General features: G+C 35.0%; 4 protein-coding genes across 4 annotated transcripts; 1 reads left to right on the top strand and 3 right to left on the bottom strand.

Annotated features, from left to right (window-relative positions):
* Positions 1 to 3,477: 3,477 nt before the first annotated feature.
* LOC106354207 (tyrosine-sulfated glycopeptide receptor 1) lies at positions 3,478 to 7,361 on the top strand. The gene has a single exon (XM_013794086.3). The coding sequence runs from the start codon at positions 3,925 to 3,927 to the stop codon at positions 7,189 to 7,191; it is 3,267 nt and encodes a 1,088-aa protein (XP_013649540.1). The 5' UTR covers positions 3,478 to 3,924; the 3' UTR covers positions 7,192 to 7,361.
* Positions 7,362 to 13,889: 6,528 nt separating this feature from the next.
* On the bottom strand, positions 13,890 to 14,835 carry LOC106354205 (kunitz trypsin inhibitor 2-like). The gene has a single exon (XM_013794085.3). It carries the CDS (start codon positions 14,682 to 14,684, stop codon positions 14,019 to 14,021), a length of 666 nt encoding a protein of 221 aa, XP_013649539.1. The 5' UTR covers positions 14,685 to 14,835; the 3' UTR covers positions 13,890 to 14,018.
* Positions 14,836 to 22,797: 7,962 nt separating this feature from the next.
* Positions 22,798 to 23,664, bottom strand: LOC106354204 (kunitz trypsin inhibitor 2-like). Its single transcript, XM_013794084.3, has one exon. The coding sequence runs from the start codon at positions 23,618 to 23,620 to the stop codon at positions 22,979 to 22,981; it is 642 nt and encodes a 213-aa protein (XP_013649538.1). The 5' UTR covers positions 23,621 to 23,664; the 3' UTR covers positions 22,798 to 22,978.
* Positions 23,665 to 24,418: 754 nt separating this feature from the next.
* LOC106354203 (kunitz trypsin inhibitor 2) lies at positions 24,419 to 25,281 on the bottom strand. The gene has a single exon (XM_013794083.3). The coding sequence runs from the start codon at positions 25,214 to 25,216 to the stop codon at positions 24,545 to 24,547; it is 672 nt and encodes a 223-aa protein (XP_013649537.1). The 5' UTR covers positions 25,217 to 25,281; the 3' UTR covers positions 24,419 to 24,544.
* Positions 25,282 to 25,585: the final 304 nt, after the last annotated feature.

Here is a 25,585-nt window from a genome sequence, read left to right as displayed (position 1 = left end):
TTTTTTTGGGCTTTGCTGAACATTTACGGGTTTTATTAAAATCCACAAGGGAGGAGCGTCGGATCAGGCCGTAGCTAGTTGACTGTATGCGCCGAATCAGGTTATGGCCCAAATGGGTTCTAATTGAATTAACGGGTCGGTCCCTATACTGATCCGTCTTTTTCAAAGGTCAATTTGCACTAAAAAAGGGTCTGACTAGTTGTCTCCTATTTTTCTTTGTTGGCTCTTTTTAGAGTAATCACTATATATAGGGTTAATTTTGCTTTGACTTTACTCAAACATCTCATGATTTGTTTTGGGCATACCAACTCAAACAGAATATTTATTAAACCATTTTGAATTCTCATCAAATATTGTTTTGAATGGTTTAGTTTCTAGATATGATTTTGGTGTTAGGTTTTTTTGTTTGCTTTAGATTCTCTTTTTTTTTTCAAAACCTAAATAGTAACAGCTTTGTTTTTTTTGTTAATAAATTAGTCAAAAATTATAAGAAAAAGTTAAGATATATCTTAAAAATAGCACATAAATAAAGGCTTCCTTCTAAGGGTATGACTGGTTTTCCCGCTATCACCCGCAAACGCAGCTTTTGCGGTTGGTAGCGGTTGTTGGCGTTTTGCAACAATCGCTCAAACCGTTCCAAACCGCTCCAAATCGCTCCGAACCTCATAAATTCAAAAGCTGGTTCCAGCTAGCGTTTGCGGTTGCGGGCGGTTGTGGGAGGATAAATTTTTTTTTTTTTTTTCAAAACAATATAAATACAAAAATAAAAAATATTCAATAAAAAAATTAAATTGGAATTATAAAAATGCTAAAATATATCTATTATATTTTAATTAAAATTATAAAACTTTAAAATAAAAATATTTTCTATATTTTTAAAAAATTAAACTATAACTTTCTAAATATAACTTTTGTATTTATTATAATATTATTATTTTTGATATTTTTATAATTGTATAAAATGTAAATATTGTTAATTTATTATTTAACCGCTGATACATTTGGTAGTTAACCAGTCATAAGTATCCCGCAAACACACCAATTTCTAACCGCAGAACCAGTCGTACAAATCTCTTAAAACTGCTAGAAACCGCAACCACCCGTATCCGCAAACTCCCGCAACCGCAACCGTAACCGCTGCGGTTGAACCAGTCAGGCCCTAAATCTACCACACCAAGCTTAATTAAAATCCCCGAGAAAAATTCTCAGCTCCTAGATATAGTATTTTCCTTATAATTTGATTGAATGATTAAACATTTCTTTGTACAAAATTCTAATAACTACAGCCATTAAAGGCCATAGTTTAAGACACACACACATATTATATGCATTTATATTCTAAAAGGCCTAGTGGTTAGATTTTGTTCTTTTCGCATGATCTTACCGGTCCAACTCAAAGCATACATATGTTATGTCTTAACACGATCAATATAGAAGATAAGCAATACTCCAGATTTGTATGTGTATAATTCATAATATATGTACGGAATTTTAAAAAAAAAACTATTTTGTATAAAGTCAAACGTTTTCTCTCCCTTGATCAATGAAAATTCACGAGGAGAGCACATATTTCGCGTCGTCAGAAAATTTATTTAACATAATGCTATTCATATATGTAGTACTAAAACAAAGTTGATGTTATTAGGGTTTGACTTTTATACTTTTCTGTCTATTTATTTAAGAACTCCAAGTAGCACTTCTTTAAATATTTTCAAATGATTCGAAAAATATCTATATCTCCTAATTTCCCTATATTATATTCTGCAACTAAATAGCTGTATCTGGAGCAGGGAAAAAGGATAATACATGTTACAAAAGGACAATATAAGCCAGGACATGTTTTTTTTTTTTAGGACATGTTATCTTTCAGTGGAATTGTATGCACAAAAATGGAATATCCTAATCCAAGTCGTCGAATTGAACTGTCTTACAAGCTACACAATTGTTTATCAATTAACAAGAAACATTGAAACCGTAAATTAAGAAGAAAAAGAGAAGAAAATTTCAGACAACAAAAAATATTTGAATGAGTTCTTTTCAAGACAGAGAAACATATAAGCTGATGTGCCGTGTTCTGAAATGGATACGATCTCTAACCAACAAAATAACCAAAAACAGGTTATACATGAAATAAATATACATTAGCTATTGGCTGTTCCTCATTCGATCGTGAGCTGAGAAAACGACAACTTGATTAAACCTGGATTTGAGGTACGTGAATATATAAATAACAAATTTCTCGGGATTGAGAATAAGTTATTAGAGATTCTCTATATGATTTAACCTAAAATATTTCAGTGGAAAACAATAGCTAAGATGAAATAGCTTTTTTCTTATTTACATGAAAGATTAGATCCGCTTATACCGAAAGGTAAATAATAATAATATGTTATCGCTTAAGGGCTAATAATATGTTATCGTTGTGTAAAGTCACACAACAGTTTATTCTCAATCTGAGCCTCAGGTTTCCACTGAATAGATAACTATTCTTATAGGATGCCTTTCGAATTCTATTATATAAATATGTTATTTCAATAAAATAAATAAAATTACACCATCATTACATACTGTTACTAAACACTAATCAAAAGTATTAGCATCTTTTTAATGAGACTCCATAACATTTTTGGTTTCTACATAACTAATATAGCAACTTGAATTTCGTTTTTAGTCTAGTTTTTAATTTACTATTGCACTGTTTGTTTTTTCTTCAGTTTGGGATGATACTTTATAATACAATAATCCGAAAAGTGGAAGACCTTGATAAGTTTAATACCATATTGTTTTAATTAACTTGTCAGCTATCATATACATACGCCATTTGGCCATTAGTAAATTAAGAAAAAAAACAACAACACATGAACAGCTTCGAGGATTTTTATAACCACAAAAAATTTAAAGTCAAACAAAATAAATAGTATCCCTTTCTAAAAAACCGTATCATTTGATCATCTTCTTTATCTACCTTTCGTTCTTTATGACCACTATCTAATGTTAAATGTGGCTTACACTTGGCGCAATAAAAGAACGAATAAAGAAAAAGAGCAAAATACAAAAGATGATTATAAAAATAAAATTTAAAATCGAAGATATATGAAAAAGGTGCAACACCACCACTACGAGCCACTTACTAACCAAGCCGCCCCAAAAGGTAAACGCCTCTCATCTTTTATACAAAAATAAAATAATCATCATACTACCTCACCATCTTTTTTTTTCTTTTCTTATTTACTTTTGTTAATCTTATTTTATTTCACATCATAATGTTTGTGCTCATCATGATTATAATATCATCAAATTCAATTTTCATGATCAACATCATAGCACGCACGCACGCACCTCCATCTTCAAAAACATGAAATGACCCAACTTCCTTCTTGTTTTTTCTTTCAGGATCAATAGTTAAAACGCATTCAGCAGAAAAAAAGAAGAAGAATTATATCAAACCATAAACAAATGACAACTGACAACATAACCAGATAAATCACATAACTATATTGATTTTCACAAAAATAAATATATATTAGCGTTGACTTTAACAATTACATAGGTATTCATAGGGTTGTACTTAAGGTTTCATTAGAGGAATAACAAAAAAAACTATTATTACAGGAGGAATATTAAAAAGATAGTATAACAAAAAAAACAATACATACAGGCCACAACCACACTCAGGATAACATGATAAAATAAAATAAAGGCAATAAAAAGTAACTTTGGGTGTGACAAGAAGTTTTCTTCTGTTTGGTCTGACTATTCCCTTTGGTCAACGATGGTATTGAGAGCCATTTACAAGTTTCAGACACACAAACCCAGATTGGATAATGATGTCTTTTGCTTCTTTTCCCTCTCTTTCGTCTCCTCCTCCTCCTTCTCCTTCAAGCTTACTCAAATCTTTCTAAGTTTTGTTCTCTTGTTCTCGCCATGATTGACGAGAAGAAGATGAGATCTACCAAATCCATTTGTCTCCTTGTGAGACCAGTACCTATGTTCCTCTTCCTCCTTATTTACGTTCTTTCCATCTCTGTCTTCTTCCTTACAGTTTCAGAAGCTGTCTGTAATCTCCAAGATCGAGATTCTCTCCTTTTCTTCTCCAGCAACGTATCATCTCCAGCTTCTCCTTTGCATTGGAGCTCGTCTACTGATTGTTGCTCCTGGGAAGGAATCTCTTGCGATGATTCTCCACAAAATCGAGTCACTTCGATTCTTTTGCCCTCTAGAGGACTCTCAGGCAATCTCCCCTCCTCTGTTTTGGATCTCCCTCGTCTCACTCGTCTCGACCTTTCTCATAACCGTCTCTCTGGTCCTCTCCCACAAGGCTTCTTCTCCGTTCTTGATCACCTCACGTTTCTTGATCTTAGTTACAACAGTTTCAACGGCGAACTGCCACTTGAAGCCAACGGAACCAGCAGAAACTTCCCAATCCAGACAGTTGATCTCTCCAGTAATTTTCTCCAAGGCCAAATCTTAAGCGGCTCTGTTTTCCTTCAAGGCGCTTTCAATCTCACCAGCTTCAACGTCAGCAACAACAGCTTCACCGGTCCACTCCCTTCCTTCATGTGCACCACTTCACCGCAGCTCACCAAACTGGACTTCTCTTATAACAAATTCTCAGGCGATATCTCTGGAGGGTTAGGCAGATGTTTGAAGCTAAATTCTCTTCGAGCAGGCTTCAACAATCTATCTGGTGAAATCCCAAAAGAAGTCTACAATCTCTCTGAGCTCGAGGAGTTCTCTTTACCAGTCAACCATCTTTCAGGGAGGATCGATGATGGGATCACTCGTCTCACTAAACTGACACTGCTTGAGCTTTACTTCAATCAACTCCAAGGAGATATACCAAAGGATATAGGTAGACTAATCAATCTGCGCAGCCTCCGGCTCCATATCAATAACCTCACAGGTTTTGTCCCGGTCTCTCTCTCCAACTGCACCAAACTCGAGAAGCTGAATCTAAGGGTTAATCGGCTGGGAGGAACCTTATCGGTAGACTTTTCTCGTTTTCAGAGCCTCAGCATTCTGGACCTCGGAAACAATAGCTTCACCGGTGACTTCCCCTCGACGGTTTACTCCTGCAGAAACATGACAGCGATGAGGTTTGCAGGCAACAAGTTAACGGGACAGATATCTCCACAAGTACTGGAACTGAAGTCTCTGACGTTCTTTACGTTCTCAGACAATAACATGACGAACATTACAGGAGCTCTCAGTATTCTGCAAGGCTGCAAGAATCTGTCTACTCTCATCATTGCAAAGAACTTTTACGACGAAACAATACCAAGCAACGAGGATTTTCTAGCATCAGGTGCATTTCCAAAGCTCCAAATCTTCGGTACCGGTGGATCTAGATTGAAAGGTGAAATACCAGCTTGGCTGATCAAGCTCAAGAGCGTAGAACTTATGGACCTGTCACAAAATCGATTCGTGGGGTCGATTCCTGGTTGGCTAGGAACTCTTCCAAACCTGTTTTACTTGGATCTTTCTGATAACCTTCTTACAGGAGAGCTTCCAAAGGAACTGTTTCAGCTGAGAGCACTCATGTCCCAAAAGGTATATGATGCAACAGAGAGGACCTATCTAGAGCTACCTGTTTTTGTAAAGCCCAATAATATCACCAGCAATCAACAATACAATCAGCTTGCCAGCCTTCCACCTGCGATATATATCCGAAGGAATAACCTGACCGGGAGCATACCAGTTGAGATCGGACAGCTAAAGGTTCTCATGCACCTCGAGCTTTTAGGTAATAAGTTTTCAGGTAGCATCCCAGATGAATTGTCAAACCTCACAAGCTTAGAGAGGCTGGACCTGTCCAACAATAATCTATCTGGCAGAATCCCTTGGTCGCTCACGGGACTCCATTTCATGTCCTATTTCAACGTTGCAAACAACACTCTCAGCGGGCAGATACCTACAGGGTCTCAGTTCGACACTTTCCCAAAATCGTATTTTGAAGGAAACCCATTGCTGTGTGGCCGTGTACTGCAACTCTCCTGCACGGTTGCACCCAAGCCTTATACAAACGAAAAGGCGAGCACAACGGTTGTTTTGGGGATTGTCATTGGGATCTTTTTCGGCGTCAGTTTGATTTTGGTGATGCTTGCTTTGTGGGTGATGTCAAAGAGGAGAGTAAACCCAGGAGACTCTGAGAACGCAGAACTGGAGATAAACTCCAACGCCTCGTATTCCGAAGTCCCTCCGGGTTCGGAGAAAGATATAAGCCTTGTGCTGCTGTTCGGGAACAGTAGATACGAAGTTAAAGACCTGACCATATTTGAGCTCCTGAAAGCTACCAACAACTTCAGCCAAGCTAATATCATCGGATGCGGCGGGTTTGGTCTTGTCTACAAGGCTGTCTTGGACAATGGGACGAAACTGGCGGTTAAGAAACTCACCGGAGACTATGGTTTGATGGAGAAAGAGTTCAAGGCGGAGGTGGAAGTTCTGTCAAGAGCCAAACATGAGAACCTGGTCGCTCTACAAGGCTACTGCGTCCATGACAGTGCTCGGATACTTATCTACTCGTTCATGGAAAACGGAAGCCTTGACTATTGGCTGCACGAGAATCCAGAAGGTCCAGCTCAACTGGATTGGGCTAAAAGACTTCATATCATGAGAGGAGCAAGCTGCGGACTAGCGTACATGCACCAGATATGCGAACCGCACATAGTACACCGAGACATCAAGTCCAGCAACATCCTTTTGGACGGAAGTTTCAAGGCCTACCTCGCGGACTTCGGCTTGTCGAGACTGATCCTTCCGTACCGCACCCACGTTACAACAGAGCTTGTGGGCACACTGGGCTACATCCCCCCGGAGTACGGACAAGCGTGGGTAGCCACTCTGAGAGGTGACGTGTACAGTTTTGGCGTCGTGATGCTCGAGCTACTCACGGGGAAAAGACCAATGGAGGTGTTCAGACCGAAGATGTCGAGAGAAATAGTCGCGTGGGTGAATCAGATGAGAAGGGAAGAGAAACCAGAGGAGGTGTTTGATCCGTTGCTGAGAGAGAGTGGTCACGAAAGAGAGATGCTTCGTGTGCTTGACATAGCCTGCATGTGTGTGAACCAAAACCCAATGAAAAGACCAGTTATACAACAAGTTGTGGACTGGCTTAATGATGTAGACGCGGGAAACAGAAACCAAAGTAACAGAGAAGAAGCTGAAGAAGAAGAAGAAGAGACGAAGTAACATCTTGTGTGTGCCTTTTTTTATACTTTCATCACACATTCTGCATTAAGTAAATATACACTTCATTTTTTTTTTGTGGGTCTTGTCAAGTGCAAATGGTAACCATCATTTTCTTGTAAATTAAAAAGTTTTGATGGTGTAAAGTATGAAGCTTTGTGGCTTTTCCAGAACTAGATCTATATATACAGACATGCTCGAATCACAGAATTTCAAAACCAGTTTTCTAAAATCAAAATGGGTTTCATTGAAAATCTCCTTAGACCTATCATGCTCTAAGGATGAGATTGTAAAATCGAAGTGGGGCTTCTAAGAGGCATTTCAACGAACATTTGGTGTGCATAGTTACGTAAAAGACATAGAACAAAAGACAAAAGCGAGACATAGAGCAATGAGTAGTATGCAGGGCGCACGAGAAAGAGGAATCGAAAGAAATGTGAGAATCCGAGAAGCTGAGACATACCTAAACATCAATGGAGAGGAAGCAGAGACGGAGACGAAGAGAGAATTTGCGAAAAAGTGATTTTTGTCAAAGGTTTGGACTTTTAACGGTATAAAGGAGCTAAAAGCCTAATACGCTGTCGTTTAGGTGTTAGAGAAGATGCGGTAATAACTAACTTCCATTGAAAAAGAAATTCGTTAGGTAAGCTTTCTCTTAGGACATAGGAGTATGAAAAAAATATTACTTTTATATTTAAGGCCATAAATTCTCTTATTTTCTTTTCAAAAATGTTACTTTTTCTTTTTTATAATAAATGTTATTTTATAATAAATGTAATTTTAATCTTTTTTTTTACAAAAAAATATTAGTTTACAATTTCAATGCAAATTGTATTTATTTTCAACTAAAAATTAATTAAAATTGTATTGATTTTATAAATAAATTTTTATTTATCTTAAATACTATTGATCAAAGAAATATAATTAATAATAACTTACTTATATTTTCGTTACTCGGTGTGAAAAATGTCAAAGCTACGTTTATTACTTGGTAATTCTGACAACTGTAGCCCAGAAGACCAACATGTTGCCTGCCGAATAACGAGTCATCCATGTCGGTCGAACATTGATGGTTGTGATAAAATCTCCACCTAAACGTTTTTAAGTCACTTGTGAAGCAAATAAGTAGGTTTTGACCAAAAAAAAAAAGTGAAGCAAATAAGCAGGTAGGGTAGCCCAAACCCTAACCCATGTTGAAGGGAAACAGCATACAAGAGATAAGCTAGAGGTTTTGGAACCAACCAAAAACGTTCACAATTCAGATTTATAACCACAGAATGACACAAATCCAAGACAAGGAAGAAATCAGCTAGCAGAGACGCGCAACCTCCAACCTTAATGTCTTTTTAATGCAACATTGGGTTACATTCCCTCAGAGTACGGACAAGCATGGGTAGCCACTCTGAGAGGAGACGTGTACAGTTTTGGCGTCGTAATGTTCGAGCTTCTCACAGGGGAAAGACCAATGGAGGTTTTCAGACCAAAGATGTCGAGAGAAATAGTGGCATGGGTGCATCAAATGAGAAGGGAAGAGAAACCGGAGGAGGTGTTTGATCCGTTGCTGAGAAAGAGTGGTCAGGAAAAAGAGATGCTTCGTGTGCTTGACATATCCTGCATGTGTGTGAACCAAAACCCTATGAAGGCTTTCAACCTGCCAGAAGTCTTTATTCAGTGGATTCAGTCTTGCATTACTTCACCATATTATTCTGTTGCTTTCAATGGGGAGCTTGTTGGGTTTTTCCCCGGGAAAAAGGGTCTCCGTCAAGGTGATCCTATCTCGTCCTCCCTTTTTGTTATAGCAATGGATATCTTGTCTAAGAACTTGGATTCTGCTGCCCAAGACCACCTGTTCAATCCGCATCCTAAATGTCGGTACCCCCTAATTACGCATCTTTGTTTTGCGGATGATATGCTCATTTTCTTTGATGGAAGTGCGGACTCGATAGCTGCTATTATCAGTGTCCTCAACTCGTTTTATATGGGATCTGGACTCGGATTAAATCTACCAAAGACGGGACTTTTTCGAGATGGTCAGAACACGCAAGCGACTAAGGATTTAGCCGACAGATTTGGCGTCTCTCCAGGATCTCTCCCTGTTCGGTATTTGGGCGTACCTTTGATGCCTAGTAGGCTTGGAAAACAAGACTATCAGCCGTTGGTTGATAGAGTGAGGAAAAAGATAACTTCTTGGACTGTTCGGAACTTGTCATTTGCTGGGAGATTAACTTTGATCCAGTCTGTCTTATATGGCATGTTTAATTTTTGGGCCTCAATTTTTCAGCTCCCTAAAGGATGCATCGATGCTGTTGAGAAGTTGTGCAATGCATTCTTGTGGAGTGGAGGACCAGACTCAGCTAGAGGGGCAAAGGTTTCTTGGGAGTCCGTATGCACCCCCAAATCCGCGGGTGGTCTCGGTCTGCGCAGATTAGAAGCTTCTAATGTAGTTTTTGGTCTGAAGCTAATCTGGTTACTCTTTGCAGCAACCGGATCTCTTTGGGTAGCTTGGATAAAGGAACACATCATAGCTGATGGGATTTTTTGGGAAGCGAATTTTGACCAGTCAGGATCCTCAATTTGGCGCCAGTTGATGAAATTGAGGTCTGTAGCTCGTCCTTTTGTCTTCTGTCAGATTCACTCGGGTTCTCAAGCTCTCTTCTGGCATGATAATTGGACCGGTCTTGGCCCCTTGATCACCATATCGGGAGAAAATGGTCCCCGTGTCCTTGGCATTTCCATTACAGCCAGTGTTTCCGAAGCTATCTCAGGGGATTCTTGGCTTTTTCCAAGAGGTCGTCATAGGATTACTCAGCTCATCAGAGCTTGTTTACCCAGCAGTCCCCCATCTCTGTCACCGGATCTTCCTGATGTTTTCCTATGGCGGAACAGCCCAGCCTCGGAGCCTGGTCAATTTGCAGCCTCAAAAACATGGGAGACTTTGTATCCAGCTCCCCCTACAGTTCCTTGGCACAAGACAATCTGGTTCAAAACGAGAATTCCTAAGCATGCCTTTCTCTCGTGGGTGGCGATCCTCAATAGGTTACCAACGAAAGACAGGCTGCAGCAGTGGGGAATGAATGTTTCTCCGTCATGTCTTCTCTGTAATGCTTCGGACGAGAATCGTGATCACATCTTCTTTGCTTGTCCTTATTCCCAAGAAGTATGGACCGAGTTTTTCAGTGCTCCTGCCTTTTCTCCTCCAGCTGATTTTGAAGGCATCATTTCTTGGTTACCTTCCGCAGCAGGTAATTCTAAAGTCAAAGATATTTGCTACCTCCTTGTCCAAGCTATTTTATATGTGTTGTGGAAAGAAAGAAATCTGAGACTGCATACTTCAACTAGTAAACCATCCCATATTTTGGTCAAAGAGGTCAAGGTTCTTATTAAGGCAAAGTTGTTTGGTTTGGATCGGACAAGAAGTTCTTCCAGGCCTCAGCGATTGCAGCATTCTGCAGCACATTTGGAAACATACCTTCTTCTCTGGTTTCGCCACTTCGATTTATAGTCAAAGTCTGCTCCATGGAACTCATGATCGTCAAATCATAGCTTCACATGTGTTTCTTATATTTACTTAGCTACCCTTTCTGATTGTCCTTAATTAAGTTGTTTCAATTTCTTGTATTCAAAACAGTATCCCTTCTGGGAAGGAATAAAGAAGAAGTAGATTAAAAAAAAAAAAAAAAAAAAACAAACCAAAGTAACAGAGAAGAAGTCGATGAAGAGACGTAGTAACTTGTATGCCTTTTTATACTTTTATCACACATTCTGCATAAGTAAATATACACTTCATTTTTTTTCTTTCTTGTCAAGTGAAATTGTTAACCATCATTTCCTTGTATATTAAAAGTTTTCATGGTCATATAAGCCTTGATGATGTAAAGAACATGGGAAAGTATGAAGCTTTGTGTGCATAGTTACGTTAAGAGACATCGAGCAAAAAAAAACAAAGCCTAGACATAGAGCAATGACTAGTATGGCGCACGAGAAAGAGGAAGCAACGTAAAGGTTAGAATCTGAGACATACCTAAACATCAATGGAGATTGGAGAGGAAGCAGAGACGTTGACAAAGAGACGAAGATTATTTTTGTAGAAGGTTTGGAAGGGATTTTACGGAGCTAACACGCCGGCGTTTGGTGTTATTGGGAGAAAATGCGGTAATAATCATAACTAATCTCCATTGAAAAATAAATTCGTTAGGTAAGCTTCTCTTTTGAATTCCAAAAATAATATAATTTTAAATTAAGGGCTTTAACTTCTTTTTTGACACTTTTGTAATTTTGACAAATGTAACCGAGAAGACCAACAAGTTACATTTGTTGAATCTCTTGTTGGTACATTAACCTCTTTGTTATTACAAGTCAACTAAAATAGCAGGGAGATGCAAATAAACTTGAAGCACATCATGATACAGAGGGAAAGAACAAAACGATCTAATTAATCTATTTAGATTAAAATTAACAAGTAGACCCTCTTATACTCTCTAGCTCTCTATTCTTGATTTTAGTAATATATGTCAACCTTGTGGGGAAACAATATTACTTGGAGTATATTCTCCAACAAAACGTCTTTCCTAAGTCACTATGAAGCAAGTAAGCAAGCACGGTAGCCAAAACCCTAATCCATGTTGAGGGGAGAAGGTCACAAAAGACTCTAGCTAGAGGTGTTGGAAGCCAACAAAAAAAACGAAATTTAGAAGAAAAAGAACTAGAAATATAGCCATATAACTCATATATTAAGGTGTTCTATATATATTGATAATTTAGTCATCTTGATCGATGTAGGAGCGGAGGAGCATGGTGACACAGCGGCGGAGTATATATAGACGGGCACGATGCTGTTTCCCTAACGAAGAGCATTTGGTCGTGAATCTATTAATCCTTGTTTTGGAATTAGAGTTTTTCTTTGCCCGAAACTCAGCCATGGACTTTAAATTCATTCGTCTGATAATTCTAATTAGTATGAGGATATAACTATATATATACACGTCTGTTCTTGAATTTGGAAATGACATAGAAAATGGAGCTAGTGAATAATGATAAGGGCTAAAAGAGTATCGTAGAGATCAAGAAACCGCTGATTTTTCTTGGATACGAAGGAATCTCAAAGACGCTGAATGTGGTCTGATTTTGGCCTCGACAAATATCTCGCCGTACGAGGACGGGATTTACTTGCAAGTTGTAACATATAACGTCAAAAGATTTAATCATATAATTCATTATATATATCATACACTTGTAAAAAAAAAGCAAATTATCTTAATATACTAAACAAAGTGGGATACCATAGAATAGAATGAGGGGAAAATGGTAATGGTGGGGAAAAGAAAATTGGGGAGGAAAATAAGGTATGGAGTGCAAATAGGGTAAATGTTGTGTGTAGAGAGTACAAATTATCTTTAAAAAACATACACTTGTATATGAAAAAAATTTAAGATGCGTCTGTCTACATATGCAACTTTGACTTCCGCAATTTTTAGTATTCTTTATTTTTTTTTTCATTGTATATTAGTTCTTTTTTAAGTATGTTTTAATCGAAAAGTCTAGTTGATGTTCGATGTATGTCAACGAGATGTCGAACAAAGAAGTTTCTAGGAAGATTTGTGTACAAAAAGTATCTATCGTTGCACCCTTTTTGGCCTCGAACAAGGTACATGTTCCTGATTTCTGGTAAGATTGGCCTAAATCCCCATTGATTCGGCCGCAAGAGATATGCTAACGTCAAAAGCTCAAAAGGCTTAAAAGTTAAATTATTTTGGTTTTGAATGGTTTGCCTTATGCTTTGTAGCTTCTGAATACGTACACTTTTGAAAATTGATGATTAAGCGGGATCAATATGCCGGTTTAACAAAACTTTCATGAAAATTATTTGTTAGAATAGACTCAATGCCTAGAAACTGTATATGTCAGAAAGAGTAAGAAGAAACATATCTCACAATGATTTACGAATACTTGAAAATAAATAATTTTAGAATTTCATTTAAGTTTGATGGGTTACTTGACTTCAAACAGAATTAAGAATATGGTCTTAGCCACATCATTGGTGAGAACTAGAACTTGTTGTGGTGTAGTTCCCAATAGTGGGATGGATCCAACGTTTCCGGTAGAAGTGGTCAATTTGTAAATGTTTGTTCCATCTTCTCCGACTTTCTCTATCTTAAACCGGCTATTTGGTTCCTCGGGTCTACCACCGATGAGAATTGGAGGCTCAATGATATTCCGTGCTTCATAGACTTCCCAGAACTTGGATAGCTCCTTACAGTCGTTGGACTTGAACTCGATGGTTATACTGAAATTTGTTTTGACAACTTTTAAAAATTAAGTTTTAGATTATATGTTTCCAAATTTGAACTTATTTATAAATTTTTTTATTTTTTTAATTTTTTTTTATCTTTGGTTTCAAATTTTCTTATTGTAATTCGAAAATACTTTTTGAAACTATTTTAAAAATTTTATTTTCAAATTTTTAATATTTATTTTTTATTTTATAAAATTTTAAATCTCAATCTCCACCCCTTAACTCTAAACCTTAACGTTTGGATTAGTTTATCCTAAATTTTGAATTAGTTAATCCTATGTAAGTGTATATTTAACTCTTTAATGAAATATTTTGGTCATTTTCATCCTTACAGTCTATATTTGTAATTTTTTTAGTACTATCTTAGGGTATTTTCCATTAGTTTTTTTAGAATATTGGAAATAGAATATCAAGTTTGAAAACATAACTTATATTTTACTTATCCTGACAGTAGAAAAAAGTTTACGTGCATGCGTACATGCGGGTATTAATCTCAACCCCTTATTTTTGGCCATGGACGGAGTCTTTGGCTTTTACATTACAAAATCATCCTTAGTCCTAACTTATCAACACGAGAAGTAGAAGTAACATCCGTAGTAACAGCATTAACTTTGATGAGTTTGAAAAATATGGTCTTAGCCACATCATTGGTGAGAACTAGTTGTGAACTGTCCAAGGGCCCTGGGACGGCTCCCACGGTTCCGTCAGAAGTGGTAAATCTGTAAATGTTTGTTCTTCCTTCTTCTCCCACTTTCTCTATCTTAAACCGGCTGTTTCGTTCCCGCGGGTTACCACCGATTTGAATTGCAGGCTCTTCGGAAATCAGTGAGGATCCATCGACTTCCCAGAACTTGGAGATGTCCTTGCAGACGTTGGACTTGAACTCGATGGTTATACCGAATTTTGTACTGACAGGGGAGAATGGTATGGGAGGGATCAACGACGGTGGAAAGGAGAAGCTAACCCGCACGCCCGGTTCGCCCGTAAGTGCTTGGGTGATACCAAGTAGACAAAGGGAAATTTTAGCAGCAAGTGGGACAAGACCACCTCCGTTATTCTCGGTATTGACTGGTTGGATGAAGTATTGATCATTGATTCGAACTCTGTTTCCGTTGGTGTCCCTCACCCATTCTTGTCCGTGGGTGCAGACAGCTGCAGCCAACAGGAGAGTGATGAGAAAAGATACCAATGGGAATGATGACATGATTGTGATTGTTTGTTTGAGTGAGTTGAGCTATAGAGATCAGAAGCAATGTATCGGTATTTATAAGAAGTCTTGCGAATAAATTCAAAACAGCTTAATGTTTTAAGAAAAGATTTTAAAACCGCTTGTGACAGTAGAAAAAAAAGATTAACACTTCATTAGTGATGAAAATATGAGTTTAGACTTTATGCTATTCGTGTACCAAAAAAAAGAGACTTTATGCTATCAATTAAAACTTCGATTTTTTAGCACGAGGAACATGCAAAACATTCATGTTAACTAACATTTAAAGGACGATCAATAAATTAAGGGGAAGAAGCAGGCCCGGTTCTGACCCTATTCCTATGAAACAAATGTGTGGGGTCTAGGACTTTTTTAAAGATTTCTGTTTCTGTTATTTGATTTTTTTTATTAGTACTAATGTAGTAACATAATTTTTTTGAAGAAGTGAAACGTTAGAACTCAAAAGTCGTGGAACCAACTTAAAAAATAAAAACAAATAAATCTTAAATATTGTTTTTTAGTCTCATGAGAAAAGTAATAAAGCAACAATATATAAACAATATTAAAGTTATAGGTTAAGTTTTGATTTTTAAATTTAATTTTATGAACATTTTAGTGTCTAATATTTTATTTTGTACCCGAATATCTCAAGACTGACACTGGGAAGAAGACAATACTTTTTTTCAAAAAAAGACGTATGAATTATTCTATAACGAGAAAAAATTGAATTATTATTTATTAGATGGATACTTCAAATAATAGAGAATTTCGATGTTGAGATGCCTGAAAATCATATACTTTCCCATTTGTTCTATATCTTGCATGAGAACATGACAAGTAAAAGAATAAAATAGGTAGAGTGAAAATAATGCAACTGAAAGGTCAATAATATTTGTTTTCTGTTTTCATATACACCCACTAAGTGTTTTTATGCACCATGTGCAGCAATCAAAGTTTTAAATTTAAATTATAATCAAAAATAAAATTTGATTATTATTTTAGATTTTATTATTTTTTGCCAATATTTTAATATAGATTTTGATTTAATTGAACTTAAAATTAAGATAAATAAATAATTTTGTCTATTTTAAATTATATTTAAGAATATATATGTATATATATAAAATTATAATCTTAGATAAATCTTGTATCTATTTTTTTGTCATCTTGTATCTATTTCTTTTGGTTAAAATATAATAAATTAACTTGTATAAATTAATAAAAAATATCAAAAAAGTAAAATTAAACAGGTTTTTTTAAAAAAATTGTAAAAATAAACGAATAATATTACGGCTAAAAATTATGAAATTGTAAAACAATTTTCATTCTTTTTAGTAATAAAATTATATAATTATAAAAATAAAAATAAATAATGTTTTAAAAATTTAAAAAAAAATATTTTTTTATTATTATAATATTTTATGTCATATTTGAATAGATTTACTTTAGTGATGATGTATAATTTAGTATCATATTCTAATAATGTTATCACATTTAGACATAAGACATGTCATCATGTCACATTTATTTAGTGAAAACAATTGTAAAAATGATATGTAAGAAATCATTTCTCAAATACTGTCTAGGGATTAATTGAAAGTTAAAAGAATATATAAATGAGATGACCACACCAATTAGTTTTAAGTTTAAAATTCACCTAACATAATTTGATATCAGAGTATGATCCATATAATATATTCCCATACATCATCGATACAGTCCAAAGTGGTTCATCAATTTTTATCCTAACATTTCGAAACTAAGATTTAAAGAGCCATCATATCAAAAAAATTATATTACATATAAAGTACCGTATCGAATAAATTTTAACTAATATATAAAAGAATAGACCAATGCATGTATCACTAATCGATTTTTAGGTTATAAGTTCATCTAATTTGATAGTTATTCTTTCTCGTAATGTGTTGGTTTTAGCTGTGACAGTTGAAAACATGGGTTTACACTATATGCTAATCAATTCAAATTTCGATGTTTTCCAAGATTTTTTTTTATTTTTAGCACGAGGAACATGCAAAACAGTTCATATTAACTAACATATAAAGGATGTTCAAATAAATAATGGGAAGAAGACAATACTTCAAACAAAGTGATAAGATGGGGAAACCCACGCACGAACGATTCTAAACAATCGTTTTCTTCTTTTTATAAATAGTTATAGACTTATAGGCTTATAGCAATAAAATTTATCACCAAAAAAGTCAGAAATAGAAAAAAGAAGAAAGAAGAGAAATCGTGTTTCTTTTGATGAACTTTAGAAAGATCACATTAAATTTCATAGTCTTTTAATAATTTATTCTTTTTTTTTTACTATCTTACAATTATGATATAGGAAAGATTACATAGACGATTCGACAACCGACAATACTACCTGCCTTATGAAGACCTACGCCTAACTGCATCACCTGAGCCGTCCTATGAAGATCCACGCATGGCCAGATTTACTTGCACCATGTTGAAGATCTCTTGCAAGCCTTTTCCTCTAGAGTCTGCATAATTGTTTAATAAACCGCTTTCTCCGGGACTTGAAACCTGGATTTCCTGTAATCTGCAATAAATTGCATAGTCTGGGATTCGAACCCCAGACCTGGGTGTAGAAGCCTTTAAACCTTAACCAATAGGCTACGGTGCTTCCACAAATAATAATAATAATAATAATAATAACTAGAAAAATATCAAATCATAATTTAATAATTTATTCATAACTAGAAAAATATTAAAGCAAGTCGGTAAGATAAATTAAGAGAGTTAACCAAAAAAATAAATAAATTAAAACCATGATTAACCTAGACTCTTTGGATAGAGTTCTTAGCAGCTCTTAGAGTGATGTTCTTAGCTTCAACTAAGAAAAGCTAAGAACCAACTCTTAAACAAGAGATATAAAAGCTGATTCGTAACCAAAAAATGTAAAAAAAAAACGAACATAAAATATCAAATCATAAGTTAAGAACTCCAAATTAAGAATCTGGGTTAATCATGAGTTATCATTCTCTCTCTTCTTTATCTATTCTGATCCTTGATTGTGAATTTAAAATATTTAAGGTATTGACAGTTTCTGTTTTCATTCATCTTTCAGCCGCGATGCATGATCGTTACACAATTCTCTCATTTCACTTTAACTTGATAAGTATTGTTTTTTCCTTCGCTGTTCTGGCTTTTGAAGTAGTGAAGCGAAACGAAGCAGAGTCTGATTCAGGCTCATCCACTTTGTATTTTTCTAGTCATCTTAACAAGTGAGAATAAGATGAAAAAGTTGTATTTTTGAAAAATATAAGGGAATTTAAAAATAAAATAACAAATTTTTAAAGAGTCACCTTAAAAACTTTGGGTTATTCACGGACGGGAGAATCCCATGCAATTTACACCTTTTTCTTTGTTATTTCTCCGTTTCTAACGGCAAAGAGGCCGAAGAAGAGACGACGTAACTGTGTGCCTTTACTACTTTGATCACACCTTCTGCTCAAGTAGGGGGTTTAGACTTTACGCTAATCAACTCAAACTTCGATTTTGAGCACGAGGAACATGCAACTAACATATAAAGGATGAGCAAATAATTGATGGGAAGAAAACAAATTCTCTTGAAAGCCCTTTCTCAAAAAAAAAAAAAAAAAATTTCATACATAGTGTCTGTGGTAGGGTGGGGGAATCAACGTATGAATCATTCTAAACATTTCGGCCTTTTGTTTCTTTTTATAAATAGTTATGGCATAATAATCATCATTGGGTTTTTTTTTTTTAAAACTTATCATCATTGGTGTTTTCTAATAAACTTTATTTTTAAAACTTTTTCAAATAAACTTTATCACCAATTAGAATAAGGAAAAAAGTAAAAAGAGGAGAAACCGTTTAATTTTTCTTCTAAAAATATAAACATCACAAGAGATTTTCCATTCTTTTGATAAGTGTTTCACACCATCTTCAATGTATTTGCTATTTTTACTTTTAAAATAGAGGAATTTTATAAATATTGAGACCCATTCAGAAAAAAAACATGTTTAGTTTAATTAAGTTTACAAAATAAATTTCCATTACCAAAAACTTAATTTTTATTATCTTTAAAGAATATAAAAAAAATTAGAACATAAATTATATATTATTTTATTTTATAATATTAAGTTTATTTGTATATAAACTATAAAATCTAAAATCTGTTTGATATCCTATTGCTATTTTTATATATTTAAATTAGGTGCCACAAGGTAGGGGGTTCATTCAAATGTTTTATTCCATTGTTTTCTGGCCCGGTTCTTGCTATTCTTTTACAAATAGCAATCTCTATTACATAAGAAGAAATAAAGGTGAACTAAAACTATTTTAACTCTAAATATTATAAATGAGATAAAAGTAGCAGTGAGTTAGAATTACTCTGACCAAAGAATGACCAAAGAGATAATAGGTCAGAGTAAACTCATATTTGCTTTGCTGGTGTAAATCTGCGTGTGACAGAAAGAGATTAGTCTTTCATCTGTGTCTATTAAATGAACGTCGCCTTAGAAAACATATGTTGGGATTAGCGAATGCAATATTATATTTTTCATTTTATTAATATCATTTTAGTCTTTTACAACTCGTTTTAATATAAATAACATTTTATTTTTAATGCATATGATAAATATATTTTCTAATTTTACTTTTGTTCTTTAAAATTATTAATGAAACGATATTAACTAAAATCAAACAGAAAATTGTTTTTATTATAAGAAAAATCTTGAAATGGAAGAAATAATTATTTTTTTGCTTGTTTATTTCCTTTCAAATACTTTCGTAGATTAGATTTAGTCCCCCTCTTAGATTTAGAGTTACAATATACTTATCAATTTTACTGGCCCATAGAGAAAATAGGAAATTTTGGCTTTATAATTGGCATATGATATTATGATTGTTTGAGGTATGAGGTTAATAATAGGAGATCAACCTATTTTTGGCTTGATAATTGGCTGGGTACAGGAAGACTTTTGGATGAAACCGGGGAGATTGGTATAGGGTACTTGGGGTCCCTCGGTCTGCTATTATCTCTGATGTGGTCAGTGAGTCTGGTTGGAAGATCCGTAGTAGAGGGCAGAGGCGGTTCTCTGAAGTCTACGTGAAACTAAATGCGAGGCCGGTGCCTAGTCGACACTCTCTGGAGAGGACGTCATGCTTTGGAGAGCTGATCATGACGACTTCAAAGCCAATTTCTCTTTTGCCAAGACCTGAAATTATTTACGAGATAAAAGAAGTGATGTCACTTGGAGGAAAATTGCTTTTATGGTATGGTATGGCTTGCGTTTAGAAATCGTTTATCCACATGAGATAGAATGAAAAGTTGGGGGTATCGACCAGTGTTGTATCCTTTGTGGAGAGAAGAACGAAACCATGGATCACATGTTCTTTGCATGTCTGTACTCGTTCACGGTCTGGATGAACATTGCAGGAAGACTGATTGGAAGTGCCATAACTCTTGACTGGAACCATACCGTAGCCTCTCTTATGCTACCTGCTCATAGTCGACTGGATCTGTGCTCAAGAAGATGGTGTTCCAGACAGTCTTCTACTCTGTCTGTAAAGAACGGAACTCGCGGAGGCATGGAGGTATTTGGGTCACGACGGAGAAGCTCACCCGAACTATTGATAAACAGATTAGGAATCAGATATCATCTCTTCGCTAAATCAAGGATCATCCGCTAGAGGAGATGATGAGAAGATAGTTTGAAGTTTCTTAGCCATTGGAAGGGGATTACGTTTCATTCTTTTATTTATCCATGGTTGATTAGAGTACATAATCACCCACTTGTAAATGAGTTATTTTGATCAATAAATTTGATATTCAATAAAAAAAAAAGAAATTTATAAAACACTTTCTGTATTTCATAAGTTTATCTATTTTAGAATGATCCATGTTCAAGAAAAATTTATTTTTAAAAATACATTTTTAATGTTTAAAATGTATTTTTCTTAGGTATAACGATAAATTGTAGACCTAGAAGAAATTAAATTGTGTTATTTTGATCAGCTAAAAGTTGTAGAAAATGATTAATCACAAAATAATGTATCTATAATTAAATTTTAATAGGTTTTTTAATATATATGAAAACTCAAAACATATCTAAACTATTAAAACAGAAGTACAATTAGTACTTAACCCTGATTTATCCTTAATAATTACAATAGATTGCCACTGGCCTAAAACTATTAAAACAGAACTACAATTGTTTTCTTAAACCACTCTAAATAAACTGCCGTCAATTTGCCTTAAATAATTAAATCTACAGTTACCATATAGACATCCCTTGGAAGCCATAGATCCCGGCGGTTTGGTCTTGTGATCTTTATGCAATTCAAACTTTCTCATCCCACTAACTTGACTATCTTAAGGTTTTTGATGAAGTTTTTTAAGCGATTGATTTGGTTCTCGAAAATTTATTATGAGTTGTTTGAAGAATCCATGATTTCATGCGAAGTGATTGCGTTCAATTTTTTTTTGATTGAGCAACTCCGATGATAGATTGTTGGAGAAGAACGGTGGTGATGGAAAATAGAAATTCTGTTTGACGGCTCAATCAAAATTTTAATATGAGACACATCCACTTGAATTTTTGAGCTTGCGAAAGTCAATCATTTCACATGTTTAAAGGTTATTCTCCTTCTCTCCCGTGAAGTTGTGTCTTCGTTTGATGTATAGAGTTCCTAATGAGTGCTTGAAGTTTCACATTTCATCCTCAAATTTCATTCTCCCTATTCTGATTTTTGCTTCAAGTCTGAATGTGGTTCCTTTTTCGATTTGCTTACAAGTGTTGTTATAGATTAGTTCTAAGGAGATTAATTTAGATTGATTCAACATGGAAAGCAATATTAATTTGTTTCATGGTTGTGATGGTGGTGGAGGCCGAACAAGAAGAAGAAGAGAGGCGGAGAAGGAGAGAAGATAGAGACGGCGTAGGTTTTAGTTTTTTATTTAGTTTTTATTTTTTTCTTAAAAAACTTGGTTTAGTTTGGTTTATTTTGATGTACTGATCTTAAATTGGTAACCAATTTTGATATATATATATAATATTATTTTTAAAAAAATATTTTTTAAAGTTATGTTTTAAAATATAAGTTAAATAATAACAAGAAAAGCATTATTAAAATTATTTAATTGCATGTAAAAAATGATATAGCATATCATAATACTAAAAATAAAGGATCAACTTTAAATCCCAAGAAGAAGTACAATAAATCTCAATATTTATAGTTTAATTTCATAAAATCTACAAGTATACTTAAAACTCTATTATTTTATATTTTAATATTTATTTTACCAAGTAAAATGAATAAAAGCAAAAACACAATTTCATAGTTTATAAAAATGTATCGTTCATTTTAGCTGGCTAGCTAGCTATTGAAATGGGCAAGCAGCTATACCAGAAAATGCCTTTTTAGAACGTTTGCCTCTAAGAAAATGATAAAAGTCGCTAGAAGCTAAATATATTTCTGTTTTTTTTTTTGAAAAAAATATATGGGCTTCGAAGAAATTCTTGATGTCCAATATAGACAATCCACTATGTAATTGTAAAATATGACGTACCAAATTTTTATTGATAACAAAATGGCCTAATTCAGTAACTTAAATTAGGCTTGCTAAATAAAATTTGCAAAAATTTGTACTTATTTGATTTTTTTCCTAACTTGCTTCTATTTTCTTATGTTTTCGCCTGTTCGTAAAAATATCAATGTAAGAACTTTATATTCAACATTAAAGCCCATTATTTATTGTTTAATTTCATAAAACCCACAAGTATACTTAAAACTCTAATATTTTACACTTTACTATTTATTTTACCAAGTAAAATGAATAAAAGTACAATAAAAAAAGAACACAATCTCATGGTTTATTAATGGACCCTCGACACATTGAACAAGAAACAAATATGTCAAAACTCAATAACATATGAATCTATAATAAGAACATAAACAATTATGTTTATGTAAATCATTTAAAAGTGAAAAACATATAATTACGGAAAACTCACCCGCGCGGGCGCGCGGGTCAAAGGCTAGTCTATATTGAAACAGAAGTAGTAAATTAAAAATAAATCAGACTAATTTGAAAAGAAATAAATTTGGAGTTCACTTTAACAGAACAGATATATGATTAAATATTGAATTTCATGTTTGAAAACATAATTTATTCTGACATTACATAAAAGTTTACGAGCCAAAGCGTACGTGCAGTATTAATCTCAACCCCTTATATTTGGCCATTGACCGAGTCTTTGGCTTTTACATTAACAAAATGGGACCATCCTTAGTCATTACTTTTCAACACGAGAAGCAGAAGTAACAACGGTAGTAACATCTCTGATGAATTTGACGAATATGGTGTTAGCCACATCATTGGTGAGAACTAGTTGTGGACTATCCAAGGCCCCTGAGATGGTTCCAACGGTTCCGGCAGAAGTGGTAAATTTGTAAATGTTTGTTTCTGCTTCTTTTCCGGCTCTCTCTATCTTAAACCAGCTATTTCCTCTCCTCCGGTTACCACCGATGAGAATCTCAGCCTGGTCGGGATTCTGTGCGAATTCATCGACTTCCCAGAACTTGGAGATGCCATTGCAGATGTTGGACTTGAACTCGATGGTTATGTCGGAATTTGTAGGGACAATGGTGCGTGGCAGCAGGGGAGGGATCAACCTCGGTGGAAATGCGATCCTAACCAGCACGCCCGATTCCCCCGGAAGTGCTTCGGTGATGCCAAGTGGACAAGAGGGGAGTATAGCTGCAACTGGGATAAGACCACCTCCGTTAATCCCGGTATTGACCGGTTGGATGACGTATCGTTCATTGATACGAACGTTTTTTCCGTCCGTGTCCGTCACCGGTACTTGTCCGTGGGTGCAGACAGCTGCAGCCAACAGGAGAGCGATGAGAAAGGAGGCCAATGGGAATGATGACATATTTTTTTTATTGTTTGGTGAGTTGAGTTATAGAGATCAGACACATTGTATCGGTATTTATAGGAAGTCTATATGCTTAAACTTAAAAATCATTTGTTTTAACCTAGCTAGCATAGAATCCTAAACAAATACGTGGAAACGAAACAGTTTCCACGTTTTGAAACTTAAAAAAGTAGTTTAAAAAGAAATAAACGGTTTAGACATCTAAACTGAAATATATATACCTTTGTTTAATTTATCTAAGAGATTAAACTAAATAATAGGAGTGTTTTTTTATTTTGTAAATTTTATAAAATTTTATCAAAAAGGTAAAAAAGTATGTTATCTTTCAATAAAATAATTTAGTCCAAAAAAATAATAATAATAATAATGTAGTCCATTTTCTTTTAAGTTAAATTATTATATTAAAAGGTAATAAATACTGAAAATGATATTAAATACAAATAAAAAATATCATTCTGTGGTAAGTATGCCAAAAAGAAATTAAGCTATCATTAAACATAAATTGACAAATAGTCGTTTTGTGTTTCGAATCAAAGTCGCTAGTTTTTAAATGGAAACACTATAGTTTCCATCACATTTCCGAAACAAGATTTTGAGGGAATTGTTTTCATAAGTTTTCAAGAGATTCTCATTCAGAAACCTCTATGAAACAGAAAATGAACTTTTAACAGAATTTCTAAACAATTATCATGCAAAAATTCCTGGATAGGTCCTCTTTTTTTTTTTTTTTTGTAACAAATTTTTTGTAACAATTATCATGCAAAAATTACAAGGTGTGTCTCGTAAAGCGCCGGAAACACAAACTTATTTGATTTAATATGAAAGTAAAGACGAGTTCACATGCATACGTGCGGGAATTATCTCAACCCATTATTTTTGGCCATGGACGAGTCTCAGGCTTTTTACATTACATGATCTTGACTAGTAGAATGGGAACATCCTTAGACCTAACTTCTCAACACGAGAAGTAGTAGTAGCAGTAGCCTTAGTAGCATCATCATCAACCTTCACGAACTTGACGAATAAGGTCTTAGCCTCATCATTGGTGACAAGTAGCTGTGGTGCACTTAACCAAGCCCCTGGGATGGTTCCAACGGTTCCAGACGAGGTGGTCAACTTGTAAGTGTGTGCTCCTGTAGCTTCTTCTATCTTAAACAAGCTATTTGGGGCCGTACGTTCACCACCGATGATAATGGCAGGCTCCTTGGCAGCGGATGAGGAAACATCGACTGCCCATAACTTGGAAAACTCGTTGCATACAGGCCAGATGTCGGACTCGAACTTGACGTTTATAGTGGTAGATGTGACAATGTAGTCTGTGCCGACGAAAGGTGGATAATATCCGAAGCTAACCGGCAGGCCCGGTTGGTACGGAAGAAGTGTTTGGGTGATGCCAAGTGGACAAAACGGAAGTACTTTAATGGCGGCTGGAACAAGACCACCGCCGTTGCTCTTAGCCGGCTGGATGAAGTATTTTGCACCGATCTTAACTGGATTTCCGTTGGAGTCCTTCACCTCTTCTTTGCCGTGGGTGCAGACAGCTGCAGCCAACAGGAGAGTGATGAGAAAAGGGGTCACTGAAGGTTTCTTCATTTTGATTGTTTTGTTTGTGTGTGTTTTAGGGTTTTGAGTGAGTTGAATTGTGTTGAGCAAACACACTGTACCGGTATTTATAGGGAGATTTATGCGGTAAAATTTTAAACCTCGTGGTGTGACAGTAAAAAATCATCGGTGGTAAGTAAAAGTTGGTATCTATCAGCTTTAAATACACTTTGGCTCTTTCCACATATCACACTATGATCATTCCCGTGACATGGGTTGCTTTCTAGTGTAGTGAGGGTTGACTCTACTGTAACTGATCGAAACTTCGATTTTTAGCACGAGGAAAATGCACAGTGGTGCTTAGTAACTAACATAGAATATAAAGACGAACGATAACACGACAAATAACTTATGGGAAGA

Source organism: Brassica napus, chromosome A7 (assembly GCF_020379485.1).
Source record: "Brassica napus cultivar Da-Ae chromosome A7, Da-Ae, whole genome shotgun sequence".
Classification (NCBI taxonomy): Eukaryota; Viridiplantae; Streptophyta; class Magnoliopsida; order Brassicales; family Brassicaceae; genus Brassica; species Brassica napus.
This window is presented reverse-complemented; position numbering and strand designations above follow the sequence as displayed.

What these genes read in the sequence shown, in the direction of transcription:
- LOC106354207 (XM_013794086.3), top strand. Translation starts at nt 3,925, where the DNA reads ATGATTGACGAGAAGAAGATGAGATCTACCAAATCCATTTGTCTCCTT.
- LOC106354205 (XM_013794085.3), bottom strand. Translation starts at nt 14,684, where the DNA reads ATGTCATCATTCCCATTGGTATCTTTTCTCATCACTCTCCTGTTGGCT.
- LOC106354204 (XM_013794084.3), bottom strand. Translation starts at nt 23,620, where the DNA reads ATGTCATCATTCCCATTGGCCTCCTTTCTCATCGCTCTCCTGTTGGCT.
- LOC106354203 (XM_013794083.3), bottom strand. Translation starts at nt 25,216, where the DNA reads ATGAAGAAACCTTCAGTGACCCCTTTTCTCATCACTCTCCTGTTGGCT.